The sequence below is a fragment of the Periplaneta americana genome, chromosome 1 (genome assembly GCF_040183065.1).
Source record: "Periplaneta americana isolate PAMFEO1 chromosome 1, P.americana_PAMFEO1_priV1, whole genome shotgun sequence".
NCBI classification, from domain to species: Eukaryota; Metazoa; Arthropoda; class Insecta; order Blattodea; family Blattidae; genus Periplaneta; species Periplaneta americana.
Window position 1 is genome coordinate 25,555,486 of NC_091117.1, and position 24,193 is coordinate 25,579,678.

The 24,193-nt window shown below is 35.4% G+C and overlaps 1 protein-coding gene across 1 annotated transcript; it reads right to left on the bottom strand.

Moving 5' to 3' along the window:
* Positions 1–1,038: 1,038 nt before the first annotated feature.
* On the bottom strand, positions 1,039–23,987 carry Arp1 (Actin-related protein 1). The gene is made up of 9 exons (XM_069813775.1): positions 23,865–23,987; positions 21,990–22,054; positions 14,259–14,460; positions 12,951–13,075; positions 7,927–8,070; positions 4,485–4,650; positions 3,991–4,164; positions 3,763–3,825; positions 1,039–1,531 (listed from the first exon to the last, which is right to left on the bottom strand). Exons 1-9 carry the CDS (start codon positions 23,910–23,912, stop codon positions 1,388–1,390), a joined length of 1,131 nt encoding a protein of 376 aa, XP_069669876.1. The 5' UTR covers positions 23,913–23,987; the 3' UTR covers positions 1,039–1,387.
* Positions 23,988–24,193: the final 206 nt, after the last annotated feature.

The window sequence follows — 24,193 nt, forward strand, 5'->3', positions numbered from 1 at the left end:
GCGCTACAGCCCGTGAAGGGCCTAGACCGACCAGCCAGCTGCTGGCTTCACGCCCACATGCCGAAGCAGAGGTGGACGATCATCCAACCAGAATAGAGGTATCGTGTGGTTCGACGATGATCCCCCCAGCCGTTATAGCTGGTATTCGCAACCTATCGTAGCTCCCCAAGTGCATCACGATGCTGGGTGGGCACTGGTCCCATACACTGGCCGAAATTTCATGAGAAAATTTCTTCCCCCATGAGGACTCGAACCAGTGCGCATTCCGTAACGCGAGTCCTAGGCGGGATGCCTTAAACCGCGACGCCATGGCACAGGACATCACTTAACATAAAGCTCAATAAAATTACAACACTACCTGCATAAATTCAATTATCTTCATTGATGGCAACAATTTAACTGTTTCATCCGTGATTTCCTGGAGCTGAGGCATGGTTACATGACTCATATATGAAACAGATGATCGTGTAATGATGCTCGAGATCATGCAATTAAGTCATTCAGTGGGCATGTACCAGTGTTATATTCAGCAAAAATATGTTCGGTAGAACTTCATAATTAAAAACAACAAATAATCAAAGTTCTGCTTTATTAAGGTTATTATAACTATTCAGCCGTCTTTGCTAAACTGATTCATGCTTGAAAATACAGTATATCGGCACTGAGACTGAAGCATATAAATTATCAGAGACAATTATTTTCTAACACTGTTATTTGATATTGTATTACGTTATGAATGTGTATGACTGCTGTGTTCCTAGGTTTATATGACAGGATACTATTTTTTGACAGCTAGAGTTGTAATCAAAGAATTATTTCAGGTATATTCATATCTTTCTTCTTTTTTTTGTAGATTGTCACGACTAAGTTGGTATAGTATCAATGACTGTACCATTATCTATATCTGAAAATATTTGAGATTACTTCCTTTACATGAAGTTTTTTTTCTTTGCCTAGTAATATGAAAATTAAAAATTTAACAACAAAACTCACAGCCCATAACTTCTGACGAATATAATGTAAATAACATTTTACAGATAGTGGAGAAGAGAGCCATTTTGTTTACTTTTGTTATATATATACGTATTTGAGTATAAATTTCAGAATGTGCTTTTCCTTCACACAGCAATCAATACTGAGCTTTAAAATTAAAAAAGAAAGAAAGTAAATGTGCATATCTGAGAGGTAACAATAAGCAGCAGCATATATTGAAGGACTTCATGGGCAACCTGCACTCTAGTGCACTGTCACACTTATGAAGAGATCGACTCTCTCTTGTGTTAAATCTCAGTCCAGTCTGTTGCAAAAGATAGGCAAAGACCAAAGCCCAATGTTCACTTCGTGATATGGTTGCAACAACAGCACGCAATGTTCATCCCACATCACTTCAGAATGTCTTCCTATGGATTGCACGTTGCCCTTCTTCATCGTATTCTCTCTTTGACACCCACATCTTTTTGAAGGTGTCCAGAGATGCTAGAATTGAACCACCAATCCAAGTGGAGTATAAGCGTTCCTGTGGTGCAGATATCTAACACAAAAAAACACACACACAAATATTTTTAAAATGGTAATATACTTTCCTTAAAGGTATAAAAAAGGATTCATTAATTATTCAGATACAATGAAAACGGCAAAATATGCATGCATGTATGCACTTAAAAACCATGATATATGCACTAAAAATAACAAAATATGCACTCTTAAAAAAAAAAAAAAAAAAAAAAAGTAATTTACTATTATTTATGGTTTTTCTGTTACACATAAAAATATTGAGACACCATCGGTTGCTAAAGTTGCGTGTCCAACTCACTGCTTACAAACAGAACACGTCCCCCCTCCCCGTTGTTGGTAACTCTATAGCATCTATTAGATGCTTTATGGTTGTGCTAACAGATGGAGTTACTTGTCAACAATGTGACGCTGAAACCTGTGTTCAGGTTACTGCCCAGCGACAGTCCTGATGTATTTTTATATTTGTGATGATTGGTTAATTAATATTAACCCGGCACACTCACAATCACATTCACATTCATAAAAATTTTCAGACTCTAGACACCCAGAGAATTCCTCTTCTTCAAGAAAAATTCACCAAGAGCAGAGCCCGGGAATCGAACCCGGGACCTCCTGATCTGGAAGCCAGCATGCTGACCAACAGACCTCGGAGGCAGAACAGAACACTTGTAGCACATTTTTCGTTAACTAATTCAAAATTAATAATTTTTTTTGCATTTAAGCTGTTCTAAAATACAATGCACTCTACACACTGTCGAAGTTTCTAAGACCTGTCACTACAATAAAATGAACTATTCTGAATTGCCACTCTGACAAAAAAAAAAAAATTGTTGCATTATCGTATCTATATTATTGTTGACAAGTGGCGAATTTAGTGAGTGCAAAGAGCCCCATCAACACTTCCTGTAACTTCTACTCCAATCATATTGCAGCTTTATATTTTGTTCACTTTATCCCCTTGCTATAAGTATTCTTGCATATAAGTTATCAGAATATTTTCAAAATCTAACTCCTATTACAAAATTTAAGTTTTATGCTCATGACTCCTTTTTTTTTACATCTCGATAAAGTTAGGAAAGAACTAAGTAGCCATAAATTTACAAAAACAAATAGCGAGAAAATTTATTAAAAAAAATATGGAACTAAGAAATTAAAATTTTTAGTGTCCACTGAATATGTTTTATTTTTTCATTTAGAAAGTATTTAGTTTATCAAAAAAATTCTATTGTTTTGTAGTACCTAACAATTTTAATGTTCCTAGCATCAAAATTGCAAGAGCTTTGACACTTTGAACATAACAAAATGTGCTGAAAAAAAATAGTGTGAGAAAATAGCTTGTAAAGTTTACATGGAATTCCAATCCAAGGGTGCAGCCATTTAAATACGACGTAAATTTTATGCTTCCAAGCACTGCAGAGTACTGAAACTATTTTTGACTGAAAATGACTAAAATTTCACAAGTCCCCCCCCCCCCCCTAAGAGGTTCTACTTTGACCACACAGTATGAGCTGGGTGGTAACAGACTGAACAGGTCCATCTATTACATCTTTCCACCATTAAGCAATCTACTTTAAAGAAACATTCACAACAGGTTCAACAAACCAAACTACGCGAATTTTTAATAAAGACGACTGAAAATGTAAGTGCTATACAGTATCTGTATCAGAATGCAGTAATAAATAAAGTTGTAAGTGCAATTCATATAAATATTTAATTACACTTATTTATACTCGATAAGCAAATGTTTCATTGTACTGGGATTATGTTATAACTTATAATGTGGGTGTAAAGCATGCCCCCAATCCCAGCATTGTAACAGTGCTTTACTGTACTTAAATTCACTTCTGTCTTGAAACTGTTAAGCAATTAGTGAAATATTCCTGTGGTGTAGATATCGTCTCCACAATGCTGTTCCTCACCAACTGTGTAATCATTCAAGCTACTCCATTTCTCAACTTTCACTAAGGATAAGGGCATCAGGTTATGGATCTTTCCAGACATTGTTCAGATGATGTCATGGCGATATGGACTGAAGAGTGTGCTCCAATATCAGCAAGTTTTTGTAGATGATCCTATCCAAGTAACTGTCACATGGGAAGCAACATTATGGTGGCAGTTAGCTGAGAATTAAAGGACTTCAGGAATAATGAGAAATGCTTTTCGTTAAAAAATAACAAAGAAAGATGAACAATACATAGACATGGGAGGAGAACTATTTTAAAGAAGATTACACTGAAATGAACTTACCCTTATTTTTATGTCTTTAGGTGCTAATTTTCGAATTTCTGATAACAGCCTATCACCAAATCCCTGTAAAATTTAATTAAAATATAAATTATGAGATACAAAAACAGACAATTATAAAGTACAGTAATACAAGTCAGAATTTCCACTGTGTGCATTATTACCATCTAGAATTTACGTTACATTTATGACATTGAAGAATGCCTAAAAATTCATATAATGTCTATATACCTTAAATAACGTAGATCCTCCTGAAAGGACAATATTATGAAATAAAACTTTGCGAAGATCCAAGTCAGATTTCTGTATGGAGTAAAGAAGAACTTCATGGAGACCTTCATATTCTTCACCAATTAGATCTGGCCGAAATAAAACTTCAGGAGCTCTGAAGCGAGCAGGCCCAATCTACAAGGGAAAAAACTTATTATACAAACAATGATGAAACACTTTTTTCATTATATGAATAAAATCTAACCAACAGTTTAGGAGAAATCACTGTACAGAGACGACATGCCAAAAACCACTTCTTTGTTGTCAAGGATGCTGAAAACGTGCATTTCCGTGAAAATTACCAAATTGATTATTTCCAGCAACACAGTATTTTTCTCTTTATACTTTGTACAACGCAAAAGTAAATGAATCTAGTTGCTGGCTTAAAATGAAAGTAATACAGTATTACACAAATTAGTCATGCAACCTAAAACAGTTTCAATGGCAAAACATACTTCTAGCGTGCTGCCATCTGGAAGTGTGTACTGATATTTCTCGGTTTCCACAGTTTCCTCTTTCTGGGGATTATTTGCAAGATAACAAGCTTTTTCTTTAATAGTCCTTACAATCTCAAATTCTGCTGTGGTGCGGAAATTTACTCCTTCTTTACGTAAGAGCAGCCTGCAGAAGAAAGAAAATTTTATTACTGGTGACTTCAACTAATACAAAGTTGCCACTGCTACAGCAAAAGGTTCACATCTACTAGAAGGATCCTACATATCTTCCTTTCCTTGACTAAGATCTGTACTCAAATTATGTACACTTAAACAAAACACATTTGATATGACTTAAGACTTTCAGGGTCGATTTCTAAAACACGGACGAAATCGTGGTTCCAAACCTCAGCTTTTAAACAGCGATCGAGGTCTGAATCCTTATGTGATTTCTAAAACGAAGTCGAGACGCAGCTTGAGAAGAAGCCGAGGTTCGTGGGTTTTATATATGGCAACGCAGCTAAGAATCGATTTTTATTCTTATAAACAGTCGATATTAGAAAGAAATGAACATCGGGATTAATATTTATTGAATTCCAGTAAGCCACATTCTTTTGTTCTCAGGTAAGGTATTGTTATATTTGCTAATTTACAGAATATATGTGCGTTTAAAATACTAGGAACTGATTTTTAGGTACCAGAATTATATTTCCTAAATAATTAGCACAATTCGAACGTTTATGTTGTAGTTTATCATTTGTTCATAGCTACTGCCAACATTAACTACCTGAAAACCCAGGTCCTACGAATCAATAACGTAAATATTAACTGGATTAAAGTTGCAATTGAAACTAAAATATTATATGGTTCTATTTTCACATATAATAGGCCTACTACGTGGAAAGCCCCAGTAGCATAAAACTTAAAATAAGGATTCAAAATCACACTTGCTTCATACATATTCTTGTAGGCCTACATCATATTCGAGTATTAAATAAAATGTCCAGAACTTCTGTGAAGACTAAGAATTAAGTTACATCGTCTTATAGACATAAAGGTTTAATTAATATAAAATATTAGGCCTATATCTTACTTCCCTCAAAGCAACAAGAAGGTGTAAAAAATTTGTCAACCTGGCGCCTCTTGCATTTCGTTGCAGATTATTTATAGCACTTTTGCTACATTTTGCGTTGATTCTTTCGAAAATCGAAAATATTCGCATAAAATTATCGTCGTTATATAGTTACAAAGGATTATTCCTGTCTCTCACCACTCTAATCCGAGATTTAATATTTGTAATCACAAATTTTCCTTTCATAGTCATCCAGCTGATCTACTTCCTCCATCTTGAAGCCGTGGTTTTAAACCTGCCCCAGCCATGGTCTCTGCTTCAGACCATGGTTTCGAGCCATGGCTCAGAGAAATGAAAAAGATCTCGTTTTATAAATCCAAATGCGGTTTAAAGCCATGGCCGTGGTCTAGACCTCATTTTAGAAATCGACCCTCATAGTTATCATCAGCGTGGTGCGTGAGTTTTAAGTTTTTGGTCTAGTTCTGAAGAACTGCTTTTGGTAATGGATCAACAGATAGCTTCTTTTTTCCTTTCTTTCTTTGATAATAGAGTTGAAATGTTGGATGTTTCTCAATCTATGATACGTTCAAATAAAAATTTTTCAGATTTATTTTCAATGAAGAATACTTGTCATTTTGATAGTTATTTGCTTCCATAATAATGAAACATACTCCCTCTGAATGGATTTTTTTAGGCCAAATGAACCTATCCATCTTCAGTTTTTGAGTTTCAACGCGAAAATGCAAGTATCAATGTCAGGACGATAGCAGTAGCTATTTCAGGTCATTGTGGATTGTAGGCAAAAGTTAAAAAAAGTCAGGTTTGCTAAGCTTTCGAACAATAGCATTTTCGTATAGCTGCTGCATGTAGAACTTGAAATGTAGAGCGTAAAATCATTTTATCCTACTAAGAGATCTTGCTGAAATGATTTGAAGACTACAAAATTTTCTAGGCCTCTTATTTTATAAGTAATACCTTTTTATCTTTCCTTAGGAACTGTAATTTCTGCGCTCTCTCGAGCCAATACTGAAGACAATGACACATATCAATATCTACACTACATTGCCATTAAGTATATGAAAAAGACCCAACCCCACTGGGTTAATAAGTATAAAAATATTTGATTTTTAATAACAATATTATTACCTTACTTAAGTTTTGTAGTTATATATAGCAGCCACTCAGTAAATTATAGAAATGAAGATCTAAATTAAGATATTCTCTACATTTACTTACATAACCTCAAAACGTTTCACTTTCAAGTCATCAATATAGCATCAATATTATGTACAATTAATGAAGAATAGATGCATCATGATATTACCTATAATAATATTTAATTTCTAATGGTAATAATGTCATCAAACCACCTCAAGTTTCGTAGATCTTAATATTCAATACACAGCTCTACTCAGAAAATTATACACTGCAGAATCAGTTTTTAATAACAAATTGAATTGAGCTCTAAATATGTCGGCAATCCTGCAGGTCATGGCCTTCGTGTAATAGCCTATTGTTTATTGTAGTGTGTATTTTGTTCTGAAATTCAATCAAGTCGGCCGTGATTCAATAAAATTAGTTCTCAAAACTGACAACAGATGGATTTTGGAAAATAGGAAAATTATGTAGGAAAATTGACATTTCACTGAAAAATACTACTTTTCCGAAAAACTTTGGGTTCCAAGCTTCAAAATGAGGGGCCATTTATTAAAATCCGTTCAGCTGTTTTCCCGTAATTTCCATTACCAGTTCAAATTATATATATAGATGATATAAAAGCCCAAAATCTCGCACCAAGATATATTTGGAAAATAATGCTGATTATGAGATTTAAAAAGTGCACAAAGTACAGGGTTGGTCATGGGGTATAGGTGAATTTCAAAGTATGTCTATGAGGTTATAATAATAAACACTGGCAAACTACTGACAATGTGCGTCAATCTCAGTTAAAACGTAGTAAAGTTAAAAGTAATCATGGTTAAAATGTAATTTCAGTGCACCATACACAATCACCAGTTTCTTATAGCATGGTTAGCTGACATCTTATTCAACCAGGGTAGTGTATGTGACGGTACATTGTTTCTACAAAGAGACAAAAGGAAAGCATCCATACCACTTCAAAGATGACGGTCAATATCTAAAAAAAATGTCCTTACTCTGTTCTACATTGAAACCAATGATGCTATATTTGCATTTGCCTTTCAGTAGTTATGTTTTCAAGTTGCATTTTCTTCTTTTATCTCATCACTTCTTTGGCAGTTCTCAAAACCCAATTCTCACGAATACTGTCAGGAAAACAATGATGATAAAGTAATTCTAAAATATGTATGGAAAAAATGATAATTTCTACAGACATAAATGGTGGTAATAGTTTTTTACAGTTAATTTTACCTTAGATATCTCGAAACATCTCTTCCTGCTATGTCAATTCTCATAATGCTATGAGGCATTGCAAAACCTTCATAAATGGGTACAGCATGGGTAACGCCATCTCCTGAATCCAGTACTACACCTGTTGTGCGACCAGTAGCATATCTGGAACATTACATAAGTGGATGCAATAAGTTACAGTATTTATGCTTTACTAAATTTTCATTTATAATAAAAATTAATTCAATTTTCTAATAAAAATATGAATGTGTAGCCTCTATATGTGGCAGAAGTGAAAAACTTCAAGCTGTAAATGTGTAGTGATCTTTTTAAATGTTAGTACAATGAGAGACAATAAATTTGGATTAATTTAACATCGTTATACTGAATACTCTTTAGAATTAAAAATGAAACATTTAGTTTAAGTTAGCTAAAATGAGACATGAAAAGTGAAGCACACAAAACCAAAGTTATTATTTATAAATTGTTCAAATATCTTATAAGCACTTTTGAGGTAAAGTCTTCACATGAGGAACTACAATTCAATTCTAAATCACTCACACAAGTTGGATCAGGCATTGCACTCATTGACTATTAGCGGTGTAGGAATATTCCCTAAATCATTGACACTTTGTAACAGAACTGCAGAAGAGAGCCATTCCTTAATTCATCATCATCCTGGGGCAATCAAATGTATGCATACAGCTGGCGCCAGCATTTTTGGCGAGTGTCGTAGATAAGTAGTGCGCGTTTGTGAGCATGTTGCTAGTGCCGCTGAGAATGGTACCATTTCCTATACACGACACATCAGCCATTTGCCAAACACAGTTGTCAGACTGACTGCAGCAAATGTAAAACACTCGCACTTAACGTTCTCATTACTTATTTCACATGCTAAAAACGGTGATGCGGACTGTACCTTCACTTGGAGTACCACTTGCAATGTCTTACCACATAATAAAATTATCTATAGCTTAATGCATACAAAACGTTTAAACATGACAAGACAGAAATCTCTTATAATTATTATAAACTCTTACGTAACAGAACTACTCAAGCCATTAGAAACGCAAAACTGAGACATTTTCATAACATCTTGAAGGGGGGAGCTGACCCTTCCAAACTGTGGAGAAACTTACGGACAATTGGCTTAGGAAATCCCAGGACTCAGGTAGACAGTGTGCCAGTTTCTCTTGACGAACTAAATGACCATTTTGCAACGGTACAGTCAATAACCTTGGATACGGTCGACAAACAGCAGACAGTTCACGAATTACAAATGACTCCAATTCCGGATAGAGAAATATTTTTCTTCACTTATGTCACAGAAACTGAAGTGAGAGCGGCAATAAAACGTATTACTTCTAAAGCTGAAGGTGTGGATAATATTAGTATAATATTATTGAAGAAAATATTGGACATAATACTGCCGACATTAACACATATATTCAACGCCTTACTCATAACTTCTACCTACCCGAACCTCTGGAAGAAAGCCTTTATCCGTCCGATCCCTAAAATTAAAACCCCATTATGTGCAAATGATTTCCGTCCAATTAGTATCCTGCCTGCCCTATCAAAAGCTCTGGAACGTATTGTTCACAAACAACTAATGAACTATCTAACCGAACATGCCTTACTGGACGAATACCAATCCGGGTTCAGAAATGGACATAGTACGACTACAGCACTACTAAAAGTGAATGAGGATATACCTGAAGCCACAGATGAACGTAAATTAACACTGCTGACATTACTTGACTTCAGTAAGGCATTTGATACAGTTGACACGGACCTTCTATTATGTAAATTAAGACTTCTGAATCTTTCTGAAAGTTCTGTTACTTGGTTTGAATCCTACCTTCGCGAACGTCAACAATGTGTCATTGCATGCGATTATTCTTCAAGATGGTGTGTCGTGAAATCTGGAATTCAACAAGGATCAGTTCTCGGACCTTTACTCTTCATGATTTATATTAATGACCTGACTAAAATGATAAAACACTGCAAATACCATATGTATGCTGACGACCTGCAAATTTATTTGCATTTCCACCCTGATGAGACTAGTGACGCAGTAAATAAAATAAACGAAGACTTAAATTCGATATCACTGTGGTCACACAAATTTGGATTAAGGTTAAATCCAGAGAAATCGCAAGCAATCGTAATGGGACATAATCGTCTACGAAGTACTCTTGATAGTGGTACTATACCACATATAACATTGAATGGGATTATTGTTAAATACAGTGAAACAGTTAAAAATCTTGGCATTTTTATGGATAGCGATCTAAATTGGAACACCCAAGTAACACACACTTGCAAAAAAATATTTTCTCAACTTCACTCTTTGTTTCATATGAAAGAATTTCTACCACTTAGTCTAAAAAAGAATCTTATTCAGACGCTTGTAATGCCCCATTTTGATTATTGCGATTCCTTACTAACTAATGTAAGTTCACTCTTAGCTGAGAGACTACAACGTGTTCATAATGTGTGCATACGATTCATCTGCAATACTCGTAAATTTGACCATATAACACCTTCCCTCCAGTTACTTTCATGGGTGCGTCTGAAGGAACGAAGAACAATGCATTCACTGTCTCTTCTATTTAGAATCATGCATACTTCTACTCCGAATTATCTCTTATCGCGCTTTCAATTTCTTACAACTCTTCGAAACCGACATCAGGCACTTCTTTCTATCCCTCATCATAGAACGTCTCTATACTCATCCTCGTACACTGTAGAAATACCTCGTCTCTGGAATTCGCTACCTAATGATGTCAGGGACTGCCGGACTTTATCACAATTCAAAATTAAATTGGAAAATTTTGTCTTGTTTAATGCTTTTTAGATATTGCTAGAAGTGTCGATTTGTGTTTTTTTTTTTTTTTACTCCAGATTAAAATCGCAAGTTTCTTGTTTATGTTAGTTAATTAGGATACAATTAATTATACTTAATCACTCATTTAAAGTTTGTGTGACTGCAACCTGTGTATATTTTTGTGTGACTTTACTTCATTTATAGTGTTTTTTTTTTCCTTTTTATTTCTGTTATTGTATTTGTATTCCTGGTGTTGTGGAAGAGAAGGCCTGATGGCCTTAACTACACCAGAATAAATAAATAAATAAATAAAAAAAAAAAAAAAAAAATGAATAATCCTAGTCTTAGAATGTAGGCTTTCACGGCCAGCATCATTAGGATTGGTATTATCCGGACTAGAGGGCTGTGGTTTGGTTGCATTACTAACAGACACGGCCCTCTAGCCCAGATAATACAAATCCTAAATTAATCCTAGAATTGACACCTGAGTCAAGATAATTAACTAGGCAATTTTGATAAAAAAAATGCATTGAAGATCATTTCTTGCTCACTTACAACCACTGCACAGCAAGAGATTGAACTACACTCCCAAGAATGCTGATTAAGCAGACGCGACAATTAGTGTAAGTTGTGTATTTAGGCATGCACATCAATTGCGGAGCTTATTTTCAAAACGACCCTTGTCCATTCTCATAACTTTGTAGGAAATCACGAAAAACGTTTTTAGGTCTAAAATTTCTTACCAGCTAGGCAAGAAACATTATGAAACCAAAGAGTTTGGGTGCATTTAGAATCAAACTGGAGCATCAGTCTTTAGATTCCAAAGTTGGAACTAATATCAGTTTGATTTCAATACTCACTTTTAACACAAGATTTTAGTACATCACATATTCATTTTGTATGAGGTCTCGCCCACCTCATTGAATATTACATGACTACTATGAAGTAGCCAATATGTATTTTTACTATTCGGCCGGCGCCGTGGATCGTGTCCCAGCATAGCTCAGTTGGAAAGAACACTCAGCGTGCAGAGCTGAGAGGTCCTGGGTTCGATTCCTGGTGCCGGTACGAATTTTTCTCGTATTAAATAGTAATAATACATATTGGCTACTTCATAGTAGTCGTGTAATATTCAATGAGGTGGGCGAGACCTCATACAAAATGAATATGTGATGTATTAACTGTTAGCAGTTGTCACAAACTGATGTTGAATATGGCCAAAAAGTCATTTAAATAGTGCTCCTGCATACATGACTTGTATCGTCTCAAATGCAAGTAGTAAGGCCGAAAAAGCATTAAGAGAGGGGTTCAGCTGGTGCCATGGATCGTGTCCCGGCATAGCTCAGTTGGAAAGAACGCGCAGAGCTGAGAGGTCCTGGGTTCGATTCCCGGTGCTGGTACGAATTTTTCTCGTATTAAATAGTAATTAAATAGTAAGATTTTAGTGGTTTAAGTGGCGTTCTGAAGCCAAATCATGACAGTTGTATGTAGAGTTATATTTGAAGTATTGTTAACACAATCTCAAGGGAAAAAATGGAACTCTCTGCATCATAATCCACAGTTAATTCCCGATTTACCACGAAAATCGTCTGTAGCTGCATTTAGATTGGCAACAGGCCTTGATTGTTTGGCCAAACACCTGCATAGAATTGGAATATATCAGTCCCCTAACTGCCCATTGTGCAACTCAAACCAAGAAATGGATTTGAGTCGGAACACCTCAAAATCTGTGCTTCAGTGGCTGGCCATGATAATATCTTTGAAAAATATTGGAGTGCAAGAGGTCAAATGACTTTATTGTTAAACACCTGGCATTAGAAAACAACAACATATTTGAAGTATGCATGGACACAGAATGCTCATTTTCGTTATCAGGCTCCTCAATTCGTGGATGAGTTTCAGCACCATCAGTAAATAGTACTTAAGTTGTGTGTCTGAGCAAGAATTTTTAATTTCAATTGTGTAGTGAGCGATAACCTATTTATGACGGAAATAAATTATGGTCTTGTGAGATTCAATTATAAACAGATATTACTGTAATAATAACGGTACGTGTAAGTCCACCTCTATATGATGCACCACAGACAAGACAAGCAAAAAGATCTACAGTTCACTTGCATTACACTCACGGCTGATGTTTGAATGAAGAATCTAACACATAACCACCAATGAATTAAAAAATAAGCATCGTGAAATTATATGCTATTTTACTTACAAACTAAGAACAGCTTGCATTGATACAAAGAGAGCAGGAACATTGAATGTTTCGAAGAATATCTCTGCGGCTTTTTCTCTATTACGTCTTGGATTTAAAGGTGCTTCAGTCAGTAATACTGGATGCTGTAAAAAAAATTTGTAGAAGAGTATTAATATAATATGGCAGACAAAATGTTGTTTACATTTAAAACCGATTCAAAACTTTTACACATTTATCATACTACTATAAATTAATTTTGACATGTATGTGGATAGTCACATTGTGTTTAAAAAATGAAAAATTATTCCTATAATCTTTTTTTCATACCAAATCCCATACTTACTTACAAATGGCTTTTAAGGAACCCGAAGGTTCATTGCCGCCCTCACATAAGCCCGCCATCGGTCCCTATCCTGTGCAAGATTAATCCAGTCTCTATCATCATACCCCACCTCCCTCAAATCCATTTTAATATTATCCTCCCATCTACGTCTCGACCTCTCCAAAGGTCTTTTTCCCTCCGGTCTCCCAACTAACACTCTATATGCATTTCTGGATTCGCCCATACGTGCTACATGCCCTGCCCATCTCAAACGTCTGGATTTTAAGTTCCTAATTATGTCAGGTGAAGAATACAATGCGTGCAGTTCTGTGCTGTCACAAAAACCAGTCCTATTACGAAGAAAAAAAAACCCTTTAAAATGACTATGAATGCATAATAAAATCCGTTGAACTAGCGGAAAAGCCATTAATTGGCAGCATTGGGACTGGTGAGTGTGTCGTACTAGTGTAAGCATCAATGGTATATTCAGTGACTGACCATGACAATATCTTTAAAAAATATTGGAGTGCAAGAGGTCAAATGACTTTATTGTCAAACGCCTGGCATTAGAAAATAACAACATATTCTACACTGGAAATTCAAGCACATTAGATTGAAAACTACATATTTCCAACAACTTCCCCCCTCTTTCCATTTTTCGTTATTTGAACTAATAACAGAGACGTAGATGGGAGAATAATATTAAAATGGATTTGAGGGAGGTGGGATATGATGATAGAGACTGGATTAATCTTGCACAGGATAGGGACCGATGGCGGGCTTATGTGAGGGCGGCAATGAACCTTCGGGTTCCTTAAAAGCCATTTGTAAGTATGTAACAGAGTTTGCCTACGTCGCTGGACTTTTGAATCACCCTGTATATTGGGTTCTTGGGTTCATATGGTGTATAAATACGTCCATGTAAATTTTTATGTTTTCAAAAGCTCACAAAGTGAGGATCTTATAAAGACTGACATACATATGAAATAAAAAGCATTAAGTACCTCTTCTGAAAAGGTTTGCAGCTGATCTTTGCTATATATATACTGCCAGATCCTCTCCATATCGTTCCAGTCTGTGACAATGCCATGCTCCATGGGGTAACGAATGCTTAGCAAACCTCGATGTTCTTCAGCCTTAGGGCCAACAAACAGATCTCCTTCCAAGGCTCCAGCCATCACACGTACATGCTTCGGCCTCCCAATACTGTAAATAAAAAGTGCCGAATAAATCACACATCATAATTTAAAAGTTTAAGTTAATATAATACCGAATATTTATTTTCAGTCAATGACTTTACTATCAATAATCTCAGAAAAGGTTGAAAAGAAACTGCAAATCCTGAAAAGCTTAGCTGGTGCTAAATGGGGCTGCTCAAGGAGAGTCCTTAATACAACATACAAAATGTATAATAAACCAAACCTCTTGTACTGTTCTGAAGCATTAATAACAGCAGCAAATGCTAACATCAATAAACTTGAATAAATACAAAATCAGGCTCTTCGCCTAATCACTGGAGCAGTTAAATCCACACCTGTTGAGGCCATGCTTGCCTTAACACGGATCCCATCAATAACAACAAAAATAGAAGAACAAGCACTGCTCCAACATGAGAAAATGTTACGATGCCAAACTCTGAATGGACAGAAAAGAAAATCCCTTCTTCAATCCTTAAAACTCATAGTAGTTTCCTAGAAAAGGTAACACAGATTAAATCCAAATTGAACATTCCTAACACCAGAGAAAATTTACTTATAAGAGAAAATCCATTGGAATTATTGCAACCTACCTTCAGTTTGGAATTAACAGAGGAAATAAGTAAATCAGACACACCAAAAGAAATACAAAAACTTCTAGCACTGGAAACGATCAATACTAGACACCCTACAGAAGAATGGCTACACATATATACTGATGGATCAACCACAGAAAACCTTACTGGAGCTGGAGTTACATGTACACATTTTTCCTTTTATCATTCTGTTGGCAGAGACACAACAAATTATGATGGTAAAATAGAGGCTATACACATTGCTCTCCGACAATTATTAAATCTTCCATTAAATAAATATACCAAGACAGTAATTCTTTCAGATTCTAAAGCTGCAATTCAGGGAATATGTTCAAATGCTACAAAGAAGTCAACAAAAATAAGAGAACGCTACAAAATGTTAAAAAGTTAATAAGATTGTCCATCTCCAATGGATTCCAGCAAACTGTGGAGTCATGGGGAATGAAACCGCAGACACACTTGCCAAGAAAGGCACAACAATAAAACAAAAGTCTAAATTTAATTTCTCATATTCCTCAATAAAACACTTGATCACTACAAAATTTTCTCATTCATACCTACAAGAAATAGAATCAAATGCTAAAGACAAAAAATGGATTACACTACTTTCCAACCCAGATATAGTCCCCCAGAGACCAAGGAAAACAGCAGTTGCAGCCTTTAGACTATTGACAAATCATGACTGTCTAGCAAGTCATCTCTACAGAATAGGTATCTCAGCTTCACCAATATGTGTCCTGTGTAACGATCCAGCAGAAATGAATGAAGACCACTTGCAGACCTGTGAAGCATTAAGATCAGAAGAAACTACAGTTCAAAAGTATTGGAAAGCACGACTGCTAATGGCTTCATTGTCAAATGCAAGGCACTAGACAACAACAACAACAACTTTACTATCAATATATGTAAGGTACGAGTCCTTACATTACATGATTTAATATTGTATGAACGTTTCCGTCGGTTTCATACCAACATCATCAGATACAACATTCTATATAGCAATATCATCACTAACAGGTACATGTGTCTCTACAACCAAAATGCAATATATATTAATAAGCATACAATGTGATAAAAACATGATAAAACCCAACATAATTAGGACATAAATATGTCTTTCTTGTGTGACTATACCCTACTGTCAAATGACTAAAAAGCACATGTGTGATTACAATACTTGTACAAATATGTGTGCAGGTCTTCACTGATAAAATAATAAAAAAAAAAAATAAAATGAAATCTGTATATTATATGAAGAGATGCATCACAGTCTTTGAACTATGTTAACTGATTTGTTTGTGCCCGTAAGTTAATAGTATTGCAGTTATGATTTAATTTTTCCCTTTGATCAAGAATGCAAACAAATTGTATTCTTTATGTACAGTGGATGTTCAGAACAAAAGTTGGACATCCTGTGGTGTCGTAACAGATGTCTCCGATATTTGAGAGCTAATACATAGTATCCATCCCTCAATGACGTTTGCTGTTTTGGTGGTATGGAGAGAACTGAAGTAACAAGTCTCACACTGTTATTCCTGCTTAATGTGAGTTTCAGGTTTATCTGGTAACATGGTCGTTTACGGGTATATTTTTATTAACTTCAACTGGAATACTCGCGCCTGTGTTTGTTTTTAAAAATTTCCTAAGTGATGCACTTAAACTTTGATTTTTTTTTTCTTTTAAATGCATTCGATGGAAATTGTCTTACCTCATTGTAATCTCGAACCCACTTAACTACTGTATATGAAACTATTACACGTCTCTGTATTTAAGAAAAAACTGAACATTAAGTGATAGGTTGCTCTTTAAAATATCTGTGCACGCAAGCGGAAAATTTGGAAACACTGGAAATTATTTCATTATACTACGTACTCATACTTAATTTATTGTAAAGCGATTTCTCAAAGGTACAGGGCTTGTTTGAAATACTCTATGTTTCATAAATGCCTCCTTCATTCAAATTACTAACTTTAATTTTGAATTTAAAAACAGGGGGAAAAATCGAATGCTCTCGTCTTCGTAGCACTTATACTGCATTTTCAACTTTTCCTGCATTTTTTACTATTACTATTCTACGAACACGAGTCCAGAACCTGAACTGTTGCATTGTCCAGTTTGCTCAAGTTTACCAGTTGCGACGTGAGAGTATGGGATACAGACACAATGTCTTTGGATGAGAGGGTGGGAGGGACTGTTTAAATCCTGGAACACACTCCAGAAATTAGGTATCGCCAGCAATATGTTCAGATGGATATCAGAATTCCTTAGTCAACGATTCATTGCCACTAAATTCAATAACTCACTTTCTAGTTACAGACAAACATATCGAGGTCTACCTCAGGGCGCTGTCCTCAGCACAACTTTATTCAGTATTTATATAAATGACTTACCCTCCCTATTAGAGGAATCAAAACATGAAAACAGCACTATTTGCAGATGATATAGTTTTGTGGACTTCCAGATCTTACAGACATAGAGACAAAATTCAAAATTCTGCTCTTAAAGCTCTAAATCAACTATATGAATGGAATACATCAAATTTGATGACACTCAATTTAAGCAAAAGTAACTACCAAATATTTTCACTCGGTAAAAAAGAAAGGGAATTCAATATCCAATACAATGGCCAACATCTTCCTAGGACTTATGAATCCAAATATCTTGGAGTTATTTTCGATAGTAAGTTAACATGGAGCAACCATTTGAAATACATTTCTGAAAAAGCTCGTAAAAGATTCTCCCTTCTAAAAAGACTAGCAGGAAAGAAATCGCGATGCTCTAAGAATACTTTGAACACTACATACAAAATGTTTATATAGCCAGTGCTGACATACTACGGAGAAATTTTAATTACTTCACCTTTCATAAACGACATAGAACATGTTCAAAACCAAGCTCTCAGACTCATTACTGGTGGAATCAGAACAACTCCAATAGATTCTATGAGAATCCTCACTAATATTAACAGCATCAAAATGACAATGGAAGAAAATGCACTGATTCAATATGAAAAACTTATCAGATTACCAGGAAACAATTGGCATTCATACAGTCCTCTCTGTAGATTGAAAACTCAAAAAAGTTTCATATCCATTGTTCAAGAATTAAAACAGAAAATCAATATCCCGAATTTAAAAGAAAACTTACAAATTAAACCAAACCCTTTAACTCTATTAAATATAGAATATAATCTAAATTTAACAGAAGAAATACTGAAATCAGAAGTAAACACTGAAATACTGAAACAATTGTCTTTAGAGACAATTAATATTAGGTACTCTCCACAAAACTGGCTTCATTTATACACCGACGCATCCTTGATCTCCAGAGAACAAGGTGCCGGTGCAGGTGTTACTTGCTGTCTCTTCTCACTTTATAGATATCTTGGATATGGAACAACAAGTTTTGATGGTGAAATCATTGCAATAAGTGAAAGTCTCAGGAATCTTCTATGCCACATCAATAAATTTAGGAATGCAGTTATATTGTCAGACTCCAAAGCAGCTATTCTATCAATAGTCTCTAAACACACACCTTCATCTCACACAACAGAAATAACTAAAATGCTCTCTCAATTAATATCACTTAATAAAAGAATTGTATTCCAATGGATACCATCCCATTGTGGAATCCTGGGAAACGAGAATGCGGATGCACTAGCAAAGAAGGGCAGCACTGCTACTTACAGACCTGTTACTAAATCTACGTATTACTCTGTGAAAAGATTTATTAAATCTAAATATTTAGACTTCAACAAACAAAATTTGATAACACAATCCCAAGGGAAAAAATGGAACTCTCTGCATCAAAATCCACAGTTAATTCCCGATTTACCATGAAAATCGTCTGTAGCTGCATTTAGAGTGGCAACAGGCCATGATTGTTTGGGAAATGGATTCGGACCACCTCAAAATCTGTGCTTCGGTGGCTCGTCATGACAATATCTTTGAAAAATATTGGAGTGCAAGAGGTCAAATGACTTTACTGTCGAACACCTGGCATTAGAAAACAACAACAAATTCTGCAACACATATTTTTTTAAATAATGGCGGACATTTGATTATTTATATTTTATTAAATTATCATGTATTCTGTTTGCGATATTTCCTTTGTACGAGAATTCAACACCACATATTAATTAGCTTTGATTAATATTATTAATATCCTTTTTATAGGCAACATGGTTAGAATAATACTAAGATTTCAACACAGTGATTGAATTGAAACTTTCGTAGAGCTTGAAGAATTCAATAAATTTAAATTGTGAAGATGTTATAAAGATAAAACCTTGGAAGTAATCACTTGCAAACAACCTTCATTACCAACGAAAAATACTGACCAGGGAACTGTTAATGAAGTCATGTCAGAACCTCCCTTCAAACTGAGTAGATTGCTAGATCTCCACAGCAGATAGAAAATACAAAATATTAGCTGCTTATATTAATTGTAAGGTTTAGAAATTAGCATTGAATAAACATATTTCTAAAAATTGAGTAACCCTATGTGTTATGTAGATAGTGCTCACTCCACTGGCGAAACACGTTGAGTGCACGAGCTTATGTCGCACTTCCCGTGACCAGGTGAGCGTTTATGAGGATGTACTCACCTATTCTCTTCAAATATCTACAAACTATTGGTTTCTTAAAATAACATTCGAAGTTACCTTGCAGTTAGACTCATAATCGACTACACTGAGGATTATGAAATATGTAATGTGTGGAGACAGCTTAGCAATGCTTTGTCTTCACACTATAACAGAAAATATGTTGCTACACAGTGAAGCCATCTCTGTATAGATAATTGAACACGAATTTTATTATGCCATATGGAAGGCAGTATGACATGAGCTGATAGAAATAAAGTTACATGTTCAGTAACCTTTATATGAAACAAGAGTCAAAGTCAGGATAGGAGAAGAAATATCAGAAGGAAGTGAAATAGGAAAAGGAGTACTTCAAGGATGCCCTTTATCACCTAGCCTGTTCAAATCTACATGGAGGATTTAGTGAAAAAGTGTTTTCAGAATATGGGAGGAGTGATAGTAAGAGAAGGAAGAATAAAGTGCTTTAAATTTGCTGATGATATGGCGTTGTTAGCAGAAGAGAAGATATGATGGATGGGTGGCGCGGAGAAAAATTCTCTCTGGCACTGGGACTCGAACCCGAGTTTTCAGCTCTACGTGCTGACGTTTTATCCACTAAGCCACACCAGATTCCAGTTCTGATGCCGGATTGAATCCTCCCAGTTTCAGTTTCACCTCTTAGTTTCCCTTTAGTGGCCAACCCTCACGCACTGTGTCACAGATGTGTGAAAGCTTAGACCATATATGTAACAGATATGTCGGGCTTATAGGCTTTGAGGTTAACAACTTTTGTCAGGTTTACTACGCTGCCATCTAGTTGTTACATAAGGAGTCACGTCATAATTCGCATTTGAATTGCATTAGCGACTGTGCTGCCATCTCGTATTCGTTTACGGTGGATGGGTGGCGATCCTGGCAGTTGTTCTCTTCAAAGTGCTGCCGATTTTAACGTAGCAAGGAGTTATCTGTTACATATATGATCTAGGATGAAAGTGGCACAATGTCCAACACACTATGTGGAGAAAGAATGATGCTGAAACTGATCAGGAAGAGAAAAAGGAATTAAATGGGTCACTGGCTGAGAAGAAACTGCTTACTGACGTATGCACTGGAAGGAATTGTAAACGGGAGAAGAGTTCGTGGAGAAGAAGATATCAGAAGATAGAAGACATTAAGATATATGGATCATATGAGGAGACAAAGAGGAAGGCAGAAAATACGAAAGACTGGAGAATGCTGGGTTCGCAATGAAAGACCTGCCCTTGGAAAGAACACTATGAATGAATGAAATTTGAATAGCTGACTTTCTATTAGGCCCAATTATTCAGTTTTATTCAACTATCAATTTTACAGACTACAATTCGGATAGATTAAATGTGAGAGTGGTAAATACAGGTAGTGGTGATAGCTACCAGTATGTTTTAAAAAAAATTGGTAGCCGATAGACGTCAGTTATGTCACAGTTCGAGCATAACTCTTTGTTAAAGGAAGGCATTCTCCTTCGCTCGACAAATGCATTCCATATTTCTCACTGTAGTCTGTATTTTTTGTGTCTGTATGATGTAGAAATCCATGTGCACAGTTTGAAAATAGATTTCGACTTGAACTCACTATTGTTCTGTTGTGAATTGCAAGCACAAGTGTCTAAAGCCTGGTTCAGACGGCGCGTGTTTCTGTGATGGATTCCAAGGTGGCTGCGTGGATGGGGGTAGCCTGCGTGGTCACTGGCTGGCTCCCGTGTTGCCTACGGTGATGGTAGTTGTTCACACGGAGCCGACTCTTTTCACAGTTCAAATTGGAAAATCATTTGCTGCTTCATCTGTTGCCAACACTCATGGTCAAAAAGAGACTAAACCGTGAGTGGAAAACAACTAAAGTCCTACATTAACAATAGTAAATGTCGTAATAAAGTAATTTAGCCATAAGTGCAAAACAGCTAAGTCCGATATTTAATTGTTGTTTCTTAGAAACCAAAGAATATAGAAAAAACAGGTTTAGTTGGAAAACAACGAACATGGCGACATGGTTTCAGCGGTGATATTATATGATCATCTTTGGTTTCCAGCCTGCAAACCATCACGAAAAATAGCAAGGAACCTACCCTCGAAATCCAGCAAGCTAGCCATCCACAGAGCCACCAGAGCGCATTACTTCCGGCAAGTGACCACGCAGGCTACCCATCCGCGCAGCCACCTTGGAATCCATCACAGAAACACGCACCGTTTGAACCGGGCTTTACTTACTATGAAGTGTAGATATGTTAAGAAGAAACTACACTTTTAAAAGGAACAATTTTCTACATTCTGACTACAAAGAAGGTACTAATTACAAAATAAAACTTATGAAAATAAGTCAACTTACTAGTTTGGGAAACGACATTTTGGTATCTGGTCTCCTGCAAAACCTGCTTTGATCACGCCTGAGCCCTGAAAAATGAGAAGTCTTAATGTTAAGTACATAATATGTATAATAAATCACTTTCTTTCATATAATAATTTATTACAACATGCATAAAGTGACCATAAGTCCGAATTTTTTTTAATTGCCTTTTGTCCCTATTTTTAATGTTAACATATAAAAAAATCTCTATAATTACATTACCACTGTAATGATGAATATAAGTTAAACAATAAATCATTTTATAATGGCGAAGTTGAATATTTAACTTCTTGGTACAATGGACTACCAGTACCTATCTAACTTCGCCACACTGTTAAAAGAACCACCAAATTGCTCAGTAGTTGAAAACTCGAAGAAGATAATATTCGCAAATCAGTTTCTCTAATTAGTAATCCAAATATCCTATAAAAATACTTGTGCTGCATAGTATAAGCCTAGCCTCTCCTCAAGATTTTAATAATTTTTTTTTTATATAAATCTGTAGGCTTAATTTTCATTACATTTAACAAGCCATTCTGACTACAAAAATACATTTTACTTAGGCCTAATCTGGTTCAAGTATAGTGTACTTAAGACAAATTTTGAGATATAAATTCAGCCACCGGCGTAGCTCTGTTGGCTAAGGCGCTTGCCTGCCGATCCGGAGTTGCGTTCGAGCGCGGGTTCGATTCCCGCTTGGGCTGATTACCTGGCTGGGTTTTTTCCGAGGTTTTCCCCAACCATAAGGCAAATGTCAGGTAATCTATGGCGAATCCTCAGCCTCATCTCGCGATCACCAATCCCATCGACGCTGAATAACCTCATAGTTGATACAGCGTCGTTAAATAACGAAGTAAAAAAAAATATATAAATTCAAGACATATTAAATACAAAAGGAAATTGAAGTACTATTCACTCCAGCCTTTAATTAGAAGACTATGACTACGCTGCCTTTGTACAATCAGATACCACAGATCTAATGACAGACATTACAAAGAAAGTCACAGCTCTACCTACAGTATTACGAAGAAAATTGCTACGTAATCATTTATTGGCATAAGTTAGGTTAACTCCTTTTTTCGGCAAACGCACTGTAACGTCACAGATTTAATTTCAAATAATCACCTGAATTCAATCGTGTGAACTCTGGCAAATTCGTTTTACATATCTCATTAAATATATGAGAACAGACTTTGTTTTAAATCAATGACAAACTGAAGAGTAATATACAACAATCGTAATGTTTCATTCGAAATTCTCTGTTTAATGAAGCTAACTGAATCCAACTTTCATAGTTGTGACCACACTTTATAACATTTCAAGCTCAAACTCACTGCCATTAATTTATCTTAGAATAAAAAAAAAGCAGACTTGTCTACGTATGTCTAATGCGCATCACCACACTTACGAAAAGACACTTTTCAGTGTCAACAATGTATTTTGTGTACATAAGGTTAGAATTTTTGGGGGAGAGGAACAGGAAGGTAACCGTGTTCTGAAGTTTATCCCAATGTAGCCTATATAACTTATCAATTTGTTACATTTGATTGTTGGCATTCTTGAATAGGTTAGACAGACAGAAATATAATTTTACCAGGCCTACTCACTATTTCCTTTACACTTCCTGAACATTATTAACATATGCATACATTTAAAATCCATGCTCAACATTGATAATATTTAAATAACTTTTAGCAGTCGTAGAAAATTTATATTAATATAAAGGAGTGTCAATCCACCTAACATGGCGATTTTCTTCCGAATAACTTTTGACAGGTAAAGGAGTTTATTTCTCAAAATTCATGTTCTTATTCTCTTAAACCTACATATACATATGTGTATAAAATATCTCCTTACATTATCAATAACAACCGGCTGATTCACAATAACATCATATGGTTCCATCCTATTTTATATATTGAAGACGATTGAACACAACTAAAACAACACCAAGTCACAACCCGTCCCCTACTGACGTCATTTCCTCGCATTGAATCACTCATTTGTATAATCGTATTACCAACATACGAAACGTTGAGATCATGAATAATTATAAGTATATTCCAGTAAATGTAACTAATAGTCCTAATAACCAATGCGAATATATGTGACTAATAATGTTATTGTTTATATTATATAATGACTTAGATTTCTCGATTTTTATCATTGTTCTTTTAAAGCATTAT

Bases quoted from the DNA above. Each gene is read 5' to 3' on its own strand.
- Arp1 (XM_069813775.1), bottom strand. From the start codon at position 23,912: ATGGAACCATATGATGTTATTGTGAATCAGCCGGTTGTTATTGATAAT. The intron at 4,165-4,484 runs GTATGTTTTGCC...TTTCCCTTGTAG, and splicing joins CAGATGGCAGCACGCTAGAA to ATTGGGCCTGCTCGCTTCAG. The intron at 3,826-3,990 runs GTATATAGACAT...TAAATTTTACAG, and splicing joins GAGGATCTACGTTATTTAAG to GGATTTGGTGATAGGCTGTT.